Here is a 19,279-nt window from a genome sequence, read left to right as displayed (position 1 = left end):
GACAAAAAGTTGAGATGGCCTGGCAGAGTGGCTCACACTAAGTGGTAGAGTGCTTACTTAGCAGAGTCCCTGAGTTCAACCCTCAGTGCTGCCAAAACAAGAAAAAGTTCAGGAGAACCCTCATCTCAACAGAAAAAACTGGGAGTAGTGGCATGTGCTTGTCATCCCAGCTACAGAGGGAAAGCAGAAAATAAGAGGATAAAAATCAGGCTGGTCTGGGCAAAATACCAGAACAAAAAGGGCTGGAAGCATGGCTTAAGTAATTGAGTACCTGCTCTGCAATTACAAAATTCTGAGTTTGAACTCCAATCACACACACACACACACACACACACACACACACAATCAATTTAGAATCTTTCATTATTAAACAAATACCAAGATGAATATAGAGATTTCAGGATACAGTCCTCAATATGAGAAGCTCTGTAGGAAAGTAAGTCAGTATCTTACTGGCATTTTCAGAGCAGAAACAAGTCAACCTGAAATGGGCAAAGTTTCCTCCAATTATTTTTTAAGGCTCTTCCTGAAATAAGAGGAACAAAGTCCTTCTTGGGTACCAGTACTAACTTCATGCTCCCCATATTTTGGCTATTAAAGACATCTGACAATCTCTCTCAGATATAGCTATCTCTGACCTTTATATCTTCCATTGATGATTTCCCTTTTTTTTTTAATCCAAATTATACTTAATTTTAAAACCGCTTACTCTTTACATAAAAGTATGATGAACCCATTCCAACTGTTTTCTTTATACAACCAACCAAACCACGAAGGGTCTAGCATGCCAAGCTATAACCCAGTGATCAAGATTAAGGGGTTCCTGGCTCAAGTGGTAGAGTGCCTGCCTAGCAAGTGCAAGGCCCTGAGTACATTTCTCAGTATTGCCAAATAAAAAACAAAAAGAGCCAGGTGCAGGTGGCTCATGCCTTTAATCCTAGCTACTCAGAAGGCAGAAATCAGGAGGATTACAAATCGAAGCCAGCCCCTGACAATTGTAGTTTGAAATAGTTCAAGATATCCTATCTCAAAAAGCTCATCACAAAAAAAGGTTGGCGGAGTGGCTCAAGGTGTAGGCCCCGAGTTTAAATCCCAGTAACACACACACACACACACACACACACACACACACACACACACACACACACAAAAAAAAAAAAAACGGGAGTTCTTCAGCTTTCATGTCCTGTGCTAACAGTGGAAAAATCCAAGCTGAAAAGCAAGGATGCCATTCTCAGCCACAGAGTGGAAGGCAAGTTTATTCCTGACTCATGTAACCTCCAAGACAGAAACCATTTCACCTCCTCTGATGAACCCAATCCAGGATGGCCATATCCCAGGCCTGCCCCTTTCCTCCAGCCAGTGGCCTGCTGGGCACAACCTCCTTTGCTGATAGTGTCAGTGTCTTCTTTATCAACAGGCTTACGATCACTGTAAGAGAAGAGGAAAAACTTAAACATCACTTTCAAGATGACCAGATGGTTAGCCTAACAAACTACTGTTCTCTTAATTCAGATCTGCCTCCTATAAAGTATATTAAGCAATTCTTCTTAGACTTGTCCTAGGGTTACAGAGATGACCAAGATTTGGCTCTGTTCATGGGAAAGAACAGAAGAATTGTATCAATAGATACTTAAAGAACATCTGAAAAGTTCAACCATGAATGTGACAACAGTGGATATGTGCTACAGAAACACAATGTAGGGAACACAAATTCTGAAGGCTCATCATCCAAATTGAAAGGAATTTAACAGGAATGTGAATTGGTCTTGATAAATGAGGGGTCTGTGAGCTAAAAAAGTGTGAAGGAAAGGAAGACAAACAATTTATCCAGGAGAAAATCTTGGGAAGGTAGGTCTCCTGCATAGATTCACCAAAAGGTGAGGATTTTTTTTTTTTTTTTTTTTTTTTAAAACAGTACTGGGGATCAAACCCAGGGCTTCAGCATGCCAGGGAAGCACTCTACCATCGAGGTATACTCTCAGTCCACAAAAAGACAAGTTTTAAAAGACCTATTTAGCTTATTTAGGGTTGTTCTTGTTCTCACTCTAGAGATGACTTTCTTTCAGCCTACTGAAAGTATATTACTTTCTTAATAAATTTTATTATCACTTTTACTTTTTTTTAAAGACTTGTTTAGGGCTGGAGATGTGGTGGAAGAGCACCAGCCTAGCAAGCATTAAGCAAGTGCAAAGCCCTGAGTTCAAACTCTAGTATTACCAAAACCAGTAACAAAGAAACAATAAACATACACCTGTTTATAAAGGTCATTCTGGTGATAGGGAAGAGAATGGGTTGGAGAACAGAAGAGTGAAGAGTCCAGTTTGGAGGTGAGCTAGAATGCAGGAGGGAAGAGGACTTAATTAGGGATTTGGCTACTAGCTGGATATAGGGGATAAAGGAGAAGGGCTGGACAAGGAAGACTATAAAGCTGCTACTCTAAAATAATTCAGAAGGTTTAACAGGATTGGAGTGGGGTATAATGTGAAATGAAATGAGCAATTATTCAGTATGAGGAACCTAGGAAGTATCTGAGAAGACATGCCAGGAGGCAAATGGAAATAGAGATTTTGAGCTCAGAAAACAAAACTGACTTGGGATGGAGCTACAAGATTTGTTAGTGGTGACTGAAGGCCTTAGTACCTTAGAGAGCTCAAGTCAAGAGAGTGGGGGGTGGGGGGAAGAGCACGGGGAGGGGGTCCAAGAGAACACTTGGACTTACCCAGAAAAGGAAGAGGAGCAGGAAAGAAGACTGAAAAGGAGGAGAGCCAGGATAAAGGGTACTGAGGATAGAGAATGGTCTCTTCTTGCTTCCACCATTGCCTTATCCCAACTGAGTCAGGGATAGTGTCCTTCCCTCTTTGTGGCTGACTCCTCCTCTTAGTCCATTTTCTTTCTTTCTCTTTTAGATTTTTGAGACAAGGTCTTACTATGTAGACTAGGCTGGCCTTGAACTCCAATCTTCCTGCCTGAGCCTCTCAAGTGCTGGAATTACAGGTGTGTACTATCACAGCCCGCTGTATTTCAAATTGTAGAGAATGACTCAATGGGATGTCACGCTAATTAAGTAGTCTAACCCTAACACTTCTTGAGAGCTTGTTGGGAGATTTTAGCAGAGAAGTGCAGCTACTCGTATACCCTTGACGGAAGAACGGTCCTCCTCTATCAGAGATGATCCTCTCCTTCAACCAAGCGTGCAGCTTTGGGAGGGACTCACATGGAGCAGTGAGGGAGGAAGGGGATGACACCCACCTAGCCAGCCAGATCAGCCAAATCAACACTGGTGATCAATGGGGTGACAGATGCTGTAGCCAGATTGCCCTCACATCCCCTAACACTTCTTAAAAATGAAAACAAAATGGAATAGAAAACTCAGAGTTCACTGCACACAGAGAAGTTTTTAACATGAAGACTTCTTCAGTTGCATACACATATTTGATTATTGGGCCATAACACAAAAATACATCTCTTATTGTGGGCTGTGGTCAAATTAAGCTGGTTGGCCCCTTCAAGGGCTTGCTCTTTCAATCAATCATCTTCCTTTTTTTTTTTATAGGTGCAACTTTCTCTGGCTACTTGCTTTTTAGTTTTCCAGTAAGACGTGCTCAAATTTCTCTTGTTATAAACAATCACTCTCCTCCTCCTGCTCATGTAATTTCTTGTCATGCTCCGCCCCCCCACACCCCTTTTCTTGCAAGGTCTTAACTATTCTTTCTCCTCACAGGCACCCAGTAGACAATGGAGCATCAAAGGTGACTTTTCCCACTTCCCCAGCAACCCTTTTCACACTCACAGTCTGCTCTCAGAACATCATGAACCCTTACCTGAGTCACAATACAAGTTGCATCATTGCTCTCCGTACAAACTTATTTTCCATATGGTTAGCAATCTCTAAAATGCAACACTAGATCAATATCCTGCTTAAAATCATTCCATCATCCTCTTCTGCCTTTAAGAAAATGCTTTAGCATAGTCCTCAAGGCATACAAACTTTATGAACTGGCCACTAAATGTTGGACCTTATTTCCTGCCATTCATCATACCCCTAACTTTTAGCTCCATCAAACTACTTGTAACTCCTCAAATGCATCATGAGCTTTTTTTTTTAATCCCTGTTTGTATGTAGTTCCCTCCATCTGAAATGTCTTCCCCTTTCTCACTGGATTTCTACGTCTGCCTTGCAAGACACATCATCACCTAAGCATTCTCTATTCTGTGTACATGCAGTCAAGGATAACAGGACTTTGTCTGCCTGAGTATTCCTTGCACTTAGCACATTGCAATACACTATGAGTTATCAATAGATCGTTACTCTGGGCTGACCGGAAACAAGTAGAGGAAGCTTGAAATCATGTATTTCTAGCAGCAGCCAACCACTTATCCAGCACCTATGTGTAAGAATGGAGAGTCCTGCCAGGTGCTGGTGGCTCACTCCTGTAAATCCTAGCTAGTCAGGAGGCAAAGATCAGGAGAATCATGGTTCAAAGACAACCCTTGGTAAATAGTTTGGGAGATCCTATCTTGAAAAAAATCATCACAAAAAGGGCTGGTAGAGTGGCTCAAGTGGTAAGAGCACCTGCCTAGCAAGTGTGAGGACCTGAGTTCAAACTTCAGTGCAGCAAAAAAAAAAAAAAAAGAATGGAGGAATGGAGATTCCCTAAAGAAAAAGCCCCAAAATGTGACATTCTTATCAGGCCCATAAGGAGGGTGTATCATTACTAGTGAGAATTATTCCTGATTATAGTGAGCCCAGCCCTGGTTTTCAGCAGCTGAAACATTTTGGTCAGCCAACTGTCCATATAAACACACACATTTTCAGTGCAGACAAGTGGTAAAAAGGCCAGGGTAGATCTCATGCTCATGGAGTTCAGACAAAACTGGCTTCTGATAACCTCACATCCCTGAAAAAGAAAATAGCAGCACATTTGGAGAAGATGATTTCACCAAGTCTTGAGGCTGTAGATGAGAGAAGAGATTCTGTCATACCTGTCAGTTTCTCTGGAGTATTTAATCCGTTTCCTTTCTGGAGAGTCAAAAGATTGGAGCTTTTCCCTGCGATCATTTCCTCTTTCTTTAAACCTTCCCTGTTGGTGAGCAAAAGAGAAGACCTGAGCTTTCTGACTGATGGGGCTGGGCAATGGAATGGATAGGCACTAACCCACTCCTAATATTTTTTTTTTTTTTTTGGATACAAAGTTTTGCTATGTTCCCAGGCTGGGCCCAAATGATCCTCCTGCTTCAGTTCCTGCATTGATTTTTTTTTTTTTTTTTTATATTAAGGGTAACTCAACTAGTAATTTTCTTTACATGCTTTTAGAGAAAGCAGTGACTTCTCTGACCAGTAAATTTTAAACAATAAGCTGACATACTTGGCTCAGCTACCTTTTCCCTTTCTGAGAAGCAGGTGATCCCTATAGGTAGTGGATTCTTTTTTCTTTTTTCTCTGGCAAGTTTGAACTCAGAACCTCACACTTGCTAGGCAGGTACTCTACCACTCGAGCCACTCTGCTAGTACCTGCCCCACCCCACCCCCGCCTATTTTTTTTGATTCAGAATTGCTACATAGCCCAGGCTGGCCTTGAACTCATAATCCTCCTACTTCAGCCTTCCAAGTAATGGGAATCTTAACCATTACATAAGAACTACTTCAGGATTCTATGACTGGGGCAGTGAGTCAGCCAAACTATGCAGTCTAGGTAGTCTTTCACACTAAACTACTTCCTCCAACTTAAGACTTCAACAGCAAAAGATGCTATTTCAGTAGCCCTATAAAACATTCCTTTCATTTTATCAAATGATTTAAAAGCTGAATAGGAAAAGGGAATGCTATTCATTTTACCTACTGGAAAACCAAACACCACCTTTTAAAAAAATATCAATTAAGGCAATAAAATGCATCCATTTTATTGAAGAACTTTAATAAATGTATACATTATGGTTTGGGACCTCTTTGTTCTCTGTCTTCTTATAAGGAAGGAATGATCAATATAGCTTATAACGTGTACACCAGACAGCAAAAAAATGTGGGGTCAAGGGAGTAATAGAAAACCAAAATTTACCTCCCGTTCTCTCCTCTCCAGATAGGCTAGCTCCTGCTCAGACTGTTTTATCTTCCGATGGATTTCCAGATTTTGCTGGAAAAAGAAGAAATTCTGTAAGTTTAGGTCTATAAAAAAAAAAAAAATGGTGCTAGAAATGCCTCTAGGATTTTCCCAGTAGTTACTTTATGACTATAGCTCTTTGGACTGAGCAGCTCTCCTAAATGACCATTGTACAGGCAACAATCTCTATGTGGTCTTTCCTTAGTCTAATCAATAAGAAATCCAGATTCTAATGCAGACTTGTCACAGATTGGCTATATGGTGTGGTATAAGAAGGAACTTCATCCTACTTTCCTCCAAGATGTGGAAGATAAAATAATCTGGCTTATCTCTTTCTTAAGGTGAAAATAATGAAGAGGAGATCTGAGCACATCAGAGAAGACAATCACACGCCTACATACTCTGCCTATCACTTAGACCATCCATTATCCCTAGATATTAGATACTCTTTCAAGGGTCCAGAGAAACATGAAAAAGAAACCAGGGCCCTGCAAGAACAGATTTTTCTCAGAGTCTCACACATCACAGCATGGCTCTACTACACAAATCCTCAAGCATATATGTGAAACATAGGGAGTTCAAAATAGCTCTTATATGGAGAGATGGTTCTTTGTACCAGAGGACTTAAAGGAAGGAAAACTGCTATAGTCTACAGTCCGCTGTTCTAAGACAGTTCAGTTTGTGAATTCATGAGACCTGTGGCTTCTCTTTCTGACAACTACCTTTTACCTCTTTTCCCATTTATTAACATTTTCACCAGAGCTGAAATTCAAATATGTCAATCTGATGATTCAGAATTCCAAAGGGTCAAAGGGACTTTGGGAGGCATTCTGTTCCAAGGACTGCCATGAGGAACTTCTCAGATTCCTAGAAGTTTTACAGAGCCTCCACAGGAGTGACTGGGAGAAAGTGGTATACCTATTATCAAAAGCAGAGTTTCTTAGCTTTTAGCTACATAAGACTTTGGGTTCTGTGTTGAGAGAAAATTTAAATCAAGATTCCTCACACCTTATCTGGCAACATCTGCTAGAGGAGTGTCAAAAAAACTCTGGGAGCATGAGTTGATCTAGAGGCTTTATACTCTGGCTTCTTGGTTAGTACATGTAAATGAGAAGACTACAGGGGAGGACCTGAAATTTAATACCCCAAAACAGATGTTGTGTTTGTGGCTTATAACAACAACTACTACATGAAGAGACAGCAGAATCTGATTCACCTATGGGGGAAACTGCACACTGTCAAAGTGGATAGAACCAAGTGAAGCTATCAAGTAACAAAGGAGAGAAGGGGTTCATCTGAGGTCCAACTCTTTGGATAATGGCAAAGCTAATATGAGAAACTCAGTAAGTGAGCTTCCTATCCATAACCCCTTCTCCTCCTGTATATCTTCTTTATCAGGTTCCATAGCCATGTTGCTTGCCTTGGGTCTCCACACTGAAGTTCTTTTAAGGGGGTACAGCCTTAATTCATAGCAACTCATGAATAAAAAATAGAAGAGCAATTTATTCTTGAATTGGACTGACTCAAGTTTAAGTGTCAAGAACTAGGGATGAAATAGGCCAGGAAGGGACAGTGTATGCTTCTTTACTCCCTATAATGTCCATCAATACTAATAGCCCAAAATCTAAAAGGTCATAGTCCCTTTTCCCTAATACCTTGTGCAGGTCTGACAACTGCTGATGTTTGATTAGAACTTCTTTATTGGGAAACTGCCTTCTGCAGAGCAGACAAGCCAGTTTATTCCAGTCAGTGAGTTTATCTTCTTCATTTTCCTTCTTGGACAGCTCTTCCCGCTGCTGAGGCTGTGCTGTGCGGGGCTGCAAAGGAGGGGTTTGTTCCTCTTCCTCTTCTTCTTCATAGTCACTGTCCCCTCCATATTCACCCAGGAGGCCAATCAGTGGGTTTACCACCTTCGGCTGGAAGGGGAAGGCCAAGGATCAACACCAAACTCACCTACATTTCCCCCCACCACACCACCACTTTCTTTTGATATTCTGATACAGGTTATCTCTTTTCTGTGTTCTCTTTTAGTTACAAAAACAAACTGGGTTCAAAATAGCCCCAGTGACCACACTGCTCATTTCCCAGACTGAAGCAGCATGGCTGAAGTTTGACCTTGTGAGTTATTCACAAGGTAAAACCAGAGAGGTTCTCATGGAAGTGATTCTACCAAGAGAATGGTAAGGAGAAGGAAGAGAAAGGGAACTGGCATAGAAAATAGCAGGAGTTAAAAAGTTTTTAAGTTACAAAGAAGTGAGGAACACCTTTAAGTAATCCAGGAAGAAAGGAAAGAGGAATCTCATCAAGGCTATATAGCAAAGGGGATTTAGGAGGTAGACTCAAAGAAACCCCAGTAATAAGCATTCATATACACAGATTCAACTCTTGAGTTAGGATAGTTGCTACACGGAGCTAAATTAATAATGTGAATAATGTAGAGTAGACAAAGAATCTTATACAAGAACTCCTTAATAATAATGTATGGTTAATGGCCTATGATCAATCATAATAAAAAAAATAAAGCATGGTCACTATTGTTATATATTTGTATTCAATCAAAATCACTAGTGATTAGATTGACATTATTATTCAAGGCATCTAAAAATGGGTGCCAATATTAGCAGTGTTCACTCTGGTCAGGCAAGTCAACTATGAAAATGACAACATCTACTAAAAGAAACTGGCAATTTGGCACCGAGAGGCAGAACACACGGAGGCCAAGAAAATGTGTTTCCTTGGTGATTTAGAAAAGAACTAATATACTTTTAAAAACATCAGACAGGTCAGGCACTGTAATACTAGTTACTCAGGAGCAGAGATCAGAAGGATTGCAGTTCAAAGCCAACACTGGCAAACAGTTCATGAGACCCTATCTTAAAAAAAGGCTGGTGGAGTGGCTAAATTGGTAGAGGACCTACCTAGCAAGTGTCAGGCCCTGAGTTCAAGTCCCAGTACAACATTCCTCCTCCCCAAAAAGACCAGACATCTCCTGGTCTGGTGAGAATAGCACAGGATAGAGAGAAAGAAGGCAGAGATAATAGTGCCTGATCCTTTAATAATAACCCTATTAGCAGACAGCAAATTTTACATCATGTTTATACTCAAGAGGCATCTTTATTTGTGAGACATAGAGAGTGAAAGGACCAACATCAGACATTAACCTTTGAGGTTCCTTTCCTACCCAGACCAGACCCAGCTCTAGCTCATAGTATCAGCATTAGTCTTACTGGAGGGGGACTCTCTTCCTTCTTCACAGTGGGAGGCAGGGGCTTCTTAAAGACATCTTCTGGGGAGGCCTTCCCCTCACTGGTGTTTTCCTGAAACTGATCAAACCCCAAGATAACCTTATATGATATTTACTCATAAGAACTCAGTTAAGCATTAACCCTGTTGACATGAGGCTGATTTTCTGAACCTTCAAACATCGGTAATGTTGTTGTAGTGATTTTGAAATACAAAACCTTTAAAAACTAACATTTAGGGGGCTGAGGATGTAGCTTAGTGGTAAAATTCTTGCCTAGCATGTACAAGACTGAGTTCAATCCCCAGCACTGCAAAAACAAAACAATACCACTAAAAAGAAAAAAAGAAAAGAAAAGAAAAACATAACATTGAGGGGGGCATGTAGCTCAGTGGCAGACTACTTGTCTAGCCTGTGCAAGGACCTGGGTTCAATATCCAAGACAATAAGTGAACAAATAAAACCCAACATTATGTTTAGTATACATTACATGATTACTATGTGTGAGGCAACAGATGCCACTATCTCCTTCAGCTTTTACTGTAACTCTCCTAGATAGACATTAATATCCTCATTTTGCAAATGATCAGGAATATGATTAGAAAGATTAAGGGACAGACAGAAGCAGAACCAAAAATAAAGCCAACATGATTCTTTTTCTGTATCTAGTTAAACAACTAGCAGTACCAGAAGGAGAAAAAAAGTTATAAATTGAGCCAAAAGAAAATTCATCAATTTTCACTAATGCATAACTGGTATGAGGGTAAATCAATGTAATTCTTCAGAAAATAATTTGATTTTATATAAGATATTAAAATGTTTTCCAACTTTGATTCTGAAAATTTATCCCAAGGAACTCATTTAAAAGGAAAAGCGAAATGCTAAATGCTGTATATCATGACAATATAAGATTAGAAAAGGAGACAAACAATGAAGGTCTGATGAAGAAAATGAAAATACAGTTAAATGTGAATTTTTACCATACAAGCATTGAAAATAATAAAGATTATAAAAACATAAAAAAATTTATGACAAATTAGGACATGATAAAGAGTACAAAATGATATCCCAATACAATTATACTTAGAGAAATGTGTATACAGAGTCAAGCACTAAAAAGGGAAGGAAGAAAAATGAAAGTATATGGAGCTGAGATGCTAGCATTGAAACTGAGTAACTTTGTTTTACCATCCAGTTTTCTCATTTGTAAAAGGGAGACAGTTACCATGTGGCTATAAGAAGCAAAGGGACTTCTATACTAGGTAATTAGAGTATTTTTTAAGTAATTGTACATCTCAAACTTAGATTTCCTGTCATTGACACCTACATTTTGATCTATAATTGTGTGGTAAAAGTTAGCAGACTCACAAGTCCTCTTACCCTTGTCACTCCTCTGTCTTTTTTCTCCTTGCTATCTTTTTTAGATATTTCTTTCTTACTACTTGACTTTCCTTGACTGGTGGGTTTCTTTTCCTTGATCTCTTCTTCCTCAGGTGAGCCAGGGTCCTGGGGCACATATACTTCTTGCTGTGATACAGTTGGAAAGAAGTAAGTCTACAGAATGTTTCACCTTCTCACAATTCCAGGTCGAAAGAGCATAGTTCTCTTCTAGGGAAAAGAGTTCTTACTAATAAGTCAAAGAGTCCATATCAATTTAAGAATCCATTCCATGGGCTGCAGAGTGGCTTATGTGATAGAGTGCTTGCCTAGCAAGCATGAGGCCCTGAGTGCAAACCCCAGTACCACCAAAAAAATAAAGAATCTCTTCCAGGGGTCAGCACATATACAGACCACCCATTTTCCACTATTCCAAGAGCAGCACTATTCTTAATTTCCCATAAATGGAACAGTTCAGATTTCAAATTCCATAGATTTAAACTTTTCCACTGTTTATACAATAAGCATCCAGAAAAACCAGGGAATAAAATCCTGTAAAGTGACAAATTAAGATGCTTTTCTCAAAAGGATCACTGACAAGAGTAAACAAAGCCAAAAACTCACCTGGGTGTTTGGGTCATAATAAGTTCCTGCCAGGGGGTCATAATAGTAGCCAGTAGCAGAATCATATATGTAGCAGTCAGATGATGCTACAGGGAATAAAACCAGAGCCAGTATTAGTGCTATCCAATGAAGCTCTTACTGGGGACTCACCAAGAATAGACCATAACTATGGTGGCCAACCCAAACAGATACAGAATCCATACATGGTGGTCTCTCTACTCTCTTAACAGCCTCTCTTTGTTAATTTTGTGATCACAAAGATTTCAGGTCATGAGTAGTAAGTCAACAAAAAACAACAACAACAAAAAACAGGAGAAATAAAACACAGTGTAAGCAGGTTACTTACACTGATGTCCTTGTCGATTTGTATCTGAAGACCAATCTGAATTTCTGCCACCTCCTCTCCTATCTCTGAAATATTTTTTACCCTATCAGAGAAAAGCAAGTTAAAATTACACAACAATCACTAACTTTAACAGTCATTCACTGCAAGAAATTTTTAAAAATCACCCATTTAGTCATGTGAGGATTTAATTAATTTTGGGTTTCTTTGGGCAATACTTAGAGTTTGAACTCAGGGCCTTGAGCTTGGTAAGCAGGCACTCTTCCACTTCAGCCACTCCATAAACTCTCATCTGAGAATTTTAACAGAGTACTCCCCACCTGTTAAAGCCTACCTGATAGTAATGCATGTGGTCAGAATGGTCCCCAGAATCATTTCTGCAACAAACAATACAACATATCAAGAGCTTGCTACCAAAAGGTACTTGAAGAATCCTACAGATTCACTGAGAAACTCTTCCCCATTTTGCGGAAAAAGGAATCAGCCAGACAGCATGCAGGTTAGGTGATCCAGACACTCCTGAGGGGAGCAGCAGTAGAACTCCTGCAAAGCCATCTGCTGGAGCAAAACAGCAACTGAGTGGAAGGTACTTGAGTAAGAACTGCCCCATCTCTGTAAGTCTGTCTCTGATGTAGCCATTTCCCAGTTTCTGTTCCTTGGTCAAGATGAGTAAAGGAGTAACGAGGAATTAGAATTTCCTGCTGTGGGGGCATGTCAGGACAGCACTTACTTAGGATTACAAGGGGCAAAGATATATCAAGATTCTTTTCTGCACATTCAATAATATACCATCATTTGGGACTCAAAGATAACACATGGTCAAAAGGGAAAGCCTGAAGTACCTAGTAGTACTATTTAAGAAAGAAAACAATTCTAGAGTCAGAACAGTCAGGCTACAAAAAAAGAATATAAGCATATATCTGAATTAACCCCCACCACAAAAACACCACGCCCTGCTGTCTCTCAAACCAGAAAAGAAGTTTCTTTCCAGAAACTGAAGTGAGGGTGTCACAAGGGATCTTTATCCTTCTACCTTACCTTCGCTTTCCAGTTGCAAGATTTACAGCTACCATCTTCCCATCAATGCTAAATGGTGGATCAAGATTCTGCAAGATCTTCACTACCCGAAGAGCTTCCTAGGAAACCAAAGATATACTTGAACTCACAGAGAGAAAAGGCCACATTCTCAAAAAGAGATTGAATGTGGATTTTCCTTCTCAGATGAGAATTTAGAAATATAATGTTCTGGTCATAATTTTAATGTTAAGAGGGTGTACACACACACACACACACACACACACACACACACACACACAGCAACTCTTAATAAAGGACTAGAATAGAGAGCATAGTGAACATCACTTTTTAGTACACATTTCAGTAGTGCAAATCCCTTTTCCAGGCTCCAACTGTCATCACATCAGATCCAGTTTACAAAGTCACTTGTGATTTTTAAAGACACCTGAGAAATATCAATGATTTTCATTAGTATGTTCCCATTATTTCTATAGAAAAGAGCACCACAACTATAAAAATTCAAGCTTCAAGAACCTATTAAATACTTTGAGGAAAAAGGAGGAAATGTCTTTTTATCATCAAAATAAAACTATCTGTGGCTGGATACAAAGTCTAAGGAATTTAAAAAATTCACTAAGTCCTCATGAATTCAATACTCAGATTCTTCACTATAAATGCCACAAGACAAAAGTTAATCTGGAAAACTACATAGAATTCCAACTTTTTTTTTGGCTGTACTGAGGTCTGAACTCAGGGCTTCATGCTTGGAAGGTAACCTACTGCTTGAGACACACCTTCAACCCTTTTTGCTCTGGTTATTTTGGAGATAGGGTCTCACTTTTCTCTGGCCAGCCAGGACCATGAACCTATCATTTTTGCTTCCCACCACAGCAATGATGACAGGCATATACCACCACGCCCAGATTTTTTCTGTTAAGATGGGGTCTCAGGAACGTTTTTTGCTTGGGTTGGTCTGTAATGATCCTCTTGATCTCAGCCTCCCAAGTAGCTAGAATTACAGGTATAAGCCATCAGCACCTGGTTCAGAGTTCTAACTTTTAAGGATAGTCACCTTACTTGAATAAACATCAGACCCAAAAGAGAGATTTTTTTTTTTTTTTTTTGAGACAGGGTCTCACTATAGCCTCCTGGATGCTGGGGTTACAGTTGTGTGCCACCACATACACAGTTTCTTTATATCTTGTTCTTGTTCTTTTTTTTTTTTTTTTTTTTTGGGTGTAAATGGAGTTTATTAAACGTTAGGGAAGGGAAACACAGGTGAAAGCCAGGAAGCAAAGAGTTCTTTAGCTATCCAAATCTAGACCACTACAAGGTGGGGAAAACTCACCGCATGGGAGTCAAGGTCTATAAAGCCATAGGTATGGCCCATGGGACCAGTTCTGTTCTTGATGATACGGACATTGGCAGTAGTAAGGCGGACATAGGGCTCCAGCACTTCCACTATCACCTCAGGTGGAGTAGAACGATAGATGCGTTTTAGCATGATGGCTGAATGAACCAAGCACAAATGGAAAAGGAGTAAGGAAAGACAGAAAAATAAAAATTTGAAGTTCTAAGATCCTAATCTTTTTGGGGGGAGGAGGAAGGGAGTGAGACTGGCGTTTGAACTCAGGACACTGCACTTACAAAGCAGGTGCTCTACTGCTTGAGCTATACCACTAGTCCACTTTGCTCTGGTTATTTTGGAGATAGGGTCTCACAGACTAATTGCCTGGGCTCTTCTCAAACTGCAATACTCCTGACTGCAGCCTCCCAAGTAGCTAATATTATAGGCATGAGCCATCAACTCTAGATGCTACTCTGCTCTAGCAAGGCTGGTTCCATAAAGAAACAGTAGACAAGTACTTCCTGCTTTTCTTCACCAATACTTAGAAATCTAAGATCATGTTGCACTAAATTTGTACAGCAATTTGCTATCTGGAGGATGTAGATTCCTTCAACTAGTAAAGTCAACAGGAAGCAATGACCTTTATAACCAGGCTACACACAGTTCTATTAAGATAGCTAGGAGCCACAACATGAACCATCTATGCTCCCCACATTCTGATAACATGCCCTAACAAACCACTTACTTTTGCTCTCTCCATCCTGCCGTGTCTCTCCAGACCATGGCTCCTTCTCTCGGTCTCTTCGGAAATTAAGCCCTTCTCTTCGAGAATGAGATAAGTATCTTTCTACTTCTCTCTTTTGATATCCTAAGCGTGGTTCTTGTCCTTCTTCCCGTTTCCTGGATTCAGGTTCTCTATCACTTGGTCGTGGGGGCTGGATAGGTTGTTTTTCTGATGGTGCTGGTATGGATGTTTTCTGAGGCTGAGGGTAAGTTATTAATTCTTGCTTCACCTCTGTCAGCAGGGAAACACAAACAGAAAGAGAACCCATAAAAAATTTATCAAAAAACACCACTACTCTAATTCTCCTTTACCTGAGATCAAATACTCAATGGAATATCTTCAATATTATCACAGAAATACCTACAAAAAAAGGCCTCTGACAATTGAGAAAAGACTTTAGAAAAGCTAATGAGACAGCACATGAAAAAGTTCACAGAAGTTATCCAAGCATTTAAAATTAATCTTATGAGGTATCAATCACCTATCAAATGCTTAAATATACCAAATTCATTATGACACCCTGCTAGACTTGATTATTATAACCAACAATAAGAAATGTAAATCCTAGCACTCAGGAGACAGAAGCAGGACAAACATGAGTTTGAGGCTAGCCTGGGCAACACAGCAAGTTCCAGAGCAGCCTAGGCTACATAGCGAGACCCTGTATCAAGAAAAACAAATGGGCTGGGAGCAGTGGCTCATGCCTGTAATCCCAGTCAACTGGCAGGCAGAGGTTGGTAGGATCGTACTTTGAGGACAGCCTGGGTAAAAAGTTGACAAGACTCCAGTGCAATAAAGAAGCTGGGTGCAGTGATGTGATGATGCACAACTACTATCCCAACTAATCAGGAGGCACAGATAGAAGATTAGGCCCTGGTTGGCCTGGGTGGGGGGCCGGGGGGGACCCTACACTAAAAACAGCTAAAGCAATAAGGTCTTGGAGTGGTGGCTTAGGTGACAGAGTGCCTACTAGCAAGTGTGAGACTCTGAGTTCAAATCCCAGTACCACAAACAAAGGAAGAAATGTAAGGCTAGGTGCAGCCTCCAATTACTCAAGAGACAAGGCAGGAAGATTACAAGTGGTGGCAAATTTGAGCAAATTAGTTATACCCTGTCTCCAGCAAAAATATAAAACGGACTACGGGTCTTGGCAGAACACTTGCCTGGGTTCAATTCTCAGTACAGAAGAAAAATTTGTTAAAACAGCTTAAGAACTGGGCACTGATGGCTCATGTTGGTATTCCTAGATACTCAGGAAGCAGAGATCAGGAGCCGGCACAGGCAAATAGTCTGCAAAACTCTACCTCGAAAATATCCAACACAAAACAGGGCTGGGGGAGTGGCTCAAGTGGTAGAGTATCTGCCGAGCAAGCATGAAACCGTGAGTTTAAACCCCAGTATCATCAAAAACAAACAAAAATAGTTTAAGAAGTCTTTTTTGAGGGAAAAAGCACAACTCTGTCTAATCTGAAGTGGCTTAACAAGCAAAAAAATCATGTTAATTGTTTACTCTCCTTCCCACATGTTGTTTTAGACTACAGAATATGGAGACTTCTGCCAAAGATTTTCAGAATATCTGCCTTAAAGTTCTCATTAGGGAGTAGAATTTCCACTACAAGGCAGAAGTCCAACTAAAAAACTCTTTTATGCATGGTAAATTCTAACCTCAGAACAAATCCATCAGGCTACCTGACACAGACTGGGGATGCAGCATTGTAATAAAAGGCTTTCATTTCAAGGCCTTGGGTTTAATCCCCATCTAAAAAGGAAGGAAAGAAGGAAGGGAAGGAGGGAGGAAGACATCAAGTCATGCATAGTGGTATACACTAGCACTCAGGAAGATATAATCCCAACAGAAGGCCAGCCTGAGTTATGTAGCAAAACCATGTCTCAAAAACACAACAAAACAAAGACTATCTGAATCCTAGCACTGAATTGTAATATATGGTCATACCCTGATTTCCTTAGGGATAGTATAATACTTATACTTAGGCATATAATACTTATAACTATAATACTATTGTTAAGGATGCCTTTGATAAGACTTTTTAAAGATGTTTACGTAAAAAGGTTCTATGAAAAAAGGTACTTTAAAGTTAAGGATTACACATTGTATACATGTATTAAATTGTAACTCTGTATCTCATAAATACATACAATTATTATATGTCAGTAAGAATCAACTTTAAAAAGTGCTTGGAAAGCAGGTAGGTTTATTCCTCTTTAATAACAAATTCCCCAAATCCTTATTTTTTTTCTTGTTTATATTTTTACTATTATTCACTGTTATTTTATTTTTTTATTGTGGTTGAAGATCCTGAAAGATTTACAAAGACCATATAAAGAGAAAACAATACAGCAAATGATTCTCAAGAACTTCTAAGAAGTATATATAGGAGAGTACTACTGGTCAAGTACACTGATACTACATAGACTTTTTCAACCTAACATCCTTAAATGCATTCTAAATAACAGTATTATTGACTCAGCTGCCCAATTAGCTATATTAGTCAAAAGAGCCCGTAATCCTATTTTTCCACTGGTAGAACTCATACCCCAAGAGTTTACTAATGGGTCACATGAAGTGGGCAGGGAATTGTACTTTTAAAAGTATTTTTTTGTTTTGTTTTGTTTAAGTTTTACAGATCTACTTGTTTTTAGGGTTGTCAACTTTTTAAAGCCAAGGAAAAATGGTATTTTTGTTTAGTGAATAAGGTAAAATCCACCACTTCTACTGCTTACCTTCCCTTGGGCACTTGCAGAATGAACATGAAGACTGATGACCACCAATGCTGGTCTTACACTGAAAGACAAAAGGAAGAAATTCAATTTGACCAAAAACATTTTTAAAAACTTTATGAATATTAAATGCAGTAACACCTGCCAAAAAGGAAAGAAACAAGCCATATACCAAGTTCCCTTCAAATCTAAAGAATCTGATAGTCTCTTATTTATCAACATTGGCAGATAGGAAGGAGGTAATGAGCACTGTGAGAGCTAATGAGCATTAATGAGAGCTACCTTCTAAATGAGCATTAATGAGAGCTACCTTCTAAAAAAAGAATCTGGACTTTGGAGCAGCTCACAATACCCTTGTCCTGAATAGAGATTTTTATAGGGAATAAAATAAACTCAGGAAACTGAATTATCAGATTGCTTAAAGGATACTACTGCCCCAAAGCCATTGCCATTGCAGTCTGTATCTTGGTTATGAGCTCCTCTTTCACATTTGGCTGGAATTGAGAATTCAATTACCAACTCCTTTCTCAAATACTGATACTGAAGCTGGATGCTGGTGGCTAACAACTGTAATTCTAGCTACTTGGGAGGCTGAGATTTGGAGGATCGCAGTTCAAGACCAGGCCAGGCAAATAGTTCATGAGACTCCATCTCCAAAATAACCACAGCAAAATGGGCTGGAGGCATGGCTCAAGTGGTAGACCGCCTGCTTTGCAAGCATGAAGCCCAGAGTTCAAATCTCAGTCTCCTTTCCACACACACACCAAGAAAAAAATCTCAGTGATAATGAGGAACAAGATGGGGGAGGGAAGATGTACAGGTAGTGCCTGTAGACCGATATTGGTCTATAGCTTGTTGCCTAGGAAAAGAGTGGTGGGGCTGGGTGCTGGTGGCGCACGCCTGTAATCCTAGCTACTCAGGAGGCAGAAATCAGGAGGATCACAGTTTGAAGCCAGCCTGGGAAAACAGTTCAGGAGACCTTATCTCAAAAAAAACCCATCACAAAAAAGGGCTGGTGGAGTGGCTCAAGGTGTAGTCTCTGAGGTCAAGCCCCAGTACTGCAAAAAAAAAAATTCTATGGAGGGGTGGGAATATAATTCAGTGGTAATGTTCTAGCCTATTATGCTCAGGTCCTGGGTTTGAACTCCAGGACCACAAGAAAACTAAAATGTATATGGTATTGCAAGGGACCTTGAATAGTCAACACAATCTTTAAAAAGAACAACAAAAATGGGGGACTCACACTTTCCTATTTCAAATCTTTCTGCAGAATCACAATCATCAAAACAAACAAACAAAAAACCCAAGGTACTGGCATAAGGATAAACAAGCAAATCAAAAGAATAAAATTTATGATTAATGGATTTAGATTTAGAGTCAATGAATTTCTGAAAAATGTGCCAAGACCATTCAATGAAGAATAGCTTCTTTAATGAACGGTGCTGTGACAACTGATTATCTCATATGCTACACAATAAGGTAAGAACTTTACTTCACCCTATATAAAATAAATTAACTTGGACTGGGGATGTTACTTGGTCGAGTGCTTGCCTACCATGTGCAAGGCCCCAGGTTTGACCCTCAGGACCCTAAAAACAAGCAAACAAAACACTTTAAAACAGATCAAAGACCTAAACATAAGAGTTAAATTCTCAAAGAAAACACAGGGGTAAAGCTTCAGAAACCTTGGATTTGACAATGGTTT

The 19,279-nt window shown here is 39.7% G+C and overlaps 1 protein-coding gene across 7 annotated transcripts in view; it reads right to left on the bottom strand.

The window, feature by feature from the left end:
* Rbm6 (RNA binding motif protein 6) overlaps positions 1-19,279 on the bottom strand; it is a 96,135-nt gene that overhangs the window by 439 nt on the left and 76,417 nt on the right. For all 7 annotated transcript variants that reach the window (XM_074059067.1, XM_074059069.1, XM_074059068.1 and 4 more), the window contains 13 exons: positions 17,578-17,638; positions 14,797-15,066; positions 14,052-14,212; positions 12,725-12,822; positions 12,021-12,063; positions 11,690-11,771; positions 11,344-11,429; positions 10,723-10,869; positions 9,329-9,424; positions 7,757-8,017; positions 6,060-6,134; positions 4,987-5,084; positions 1,302-1,431 (listed from right to left, as the gene is read on the bottom strand). In XM_074059067.1, coding sequence (XP_073915168.1) covers positions 1,302-1,431; positions 4,987-5,084; positions 6,060-6,134; positions 7,757-8,017; positions 9,329-9,424; positions 10,723-10,869; positions 11,344-11,429; positions 11,690-11,771; positions 12,021-12,063; positions 12,725-12,822; positions 14,052-14,212; positions 14,797-15,066; positions 17,578-17,638 — 1,608 coding nt within the window. The remainder of the gene's footprint in view (positions 1-1,301; positions 1,432-4,986; positions 5,085-6,059; positions 6,135-7,756; positions 8,018-9,328; positions 9,425-10,722; positions 10,870-11,343; positions 11,430-11,689; positions 11,772-12,020; positions 12,064-12,724; positions 12,823-14,051; positions 14,213-14,796; positions 15,067-17,577; positions 17,639-19,279) is intronic.

The sequence above is a fragment of the Castor canadensis genome, chromosome 17, assembly GCF_047511655.1.
Source record: "Castor canadensis chromosome 17, mCasCan1.hap1v2, whole genome shotgun sequence".
NCBI lineage: Eukaryota > Metazoa > Chordata > Mammalia > Rodentia > Castoridae > Castor > Castor canadensis.
This window is presented reverse-complemented; position numbering and strand designations above follow the sequence as displayed.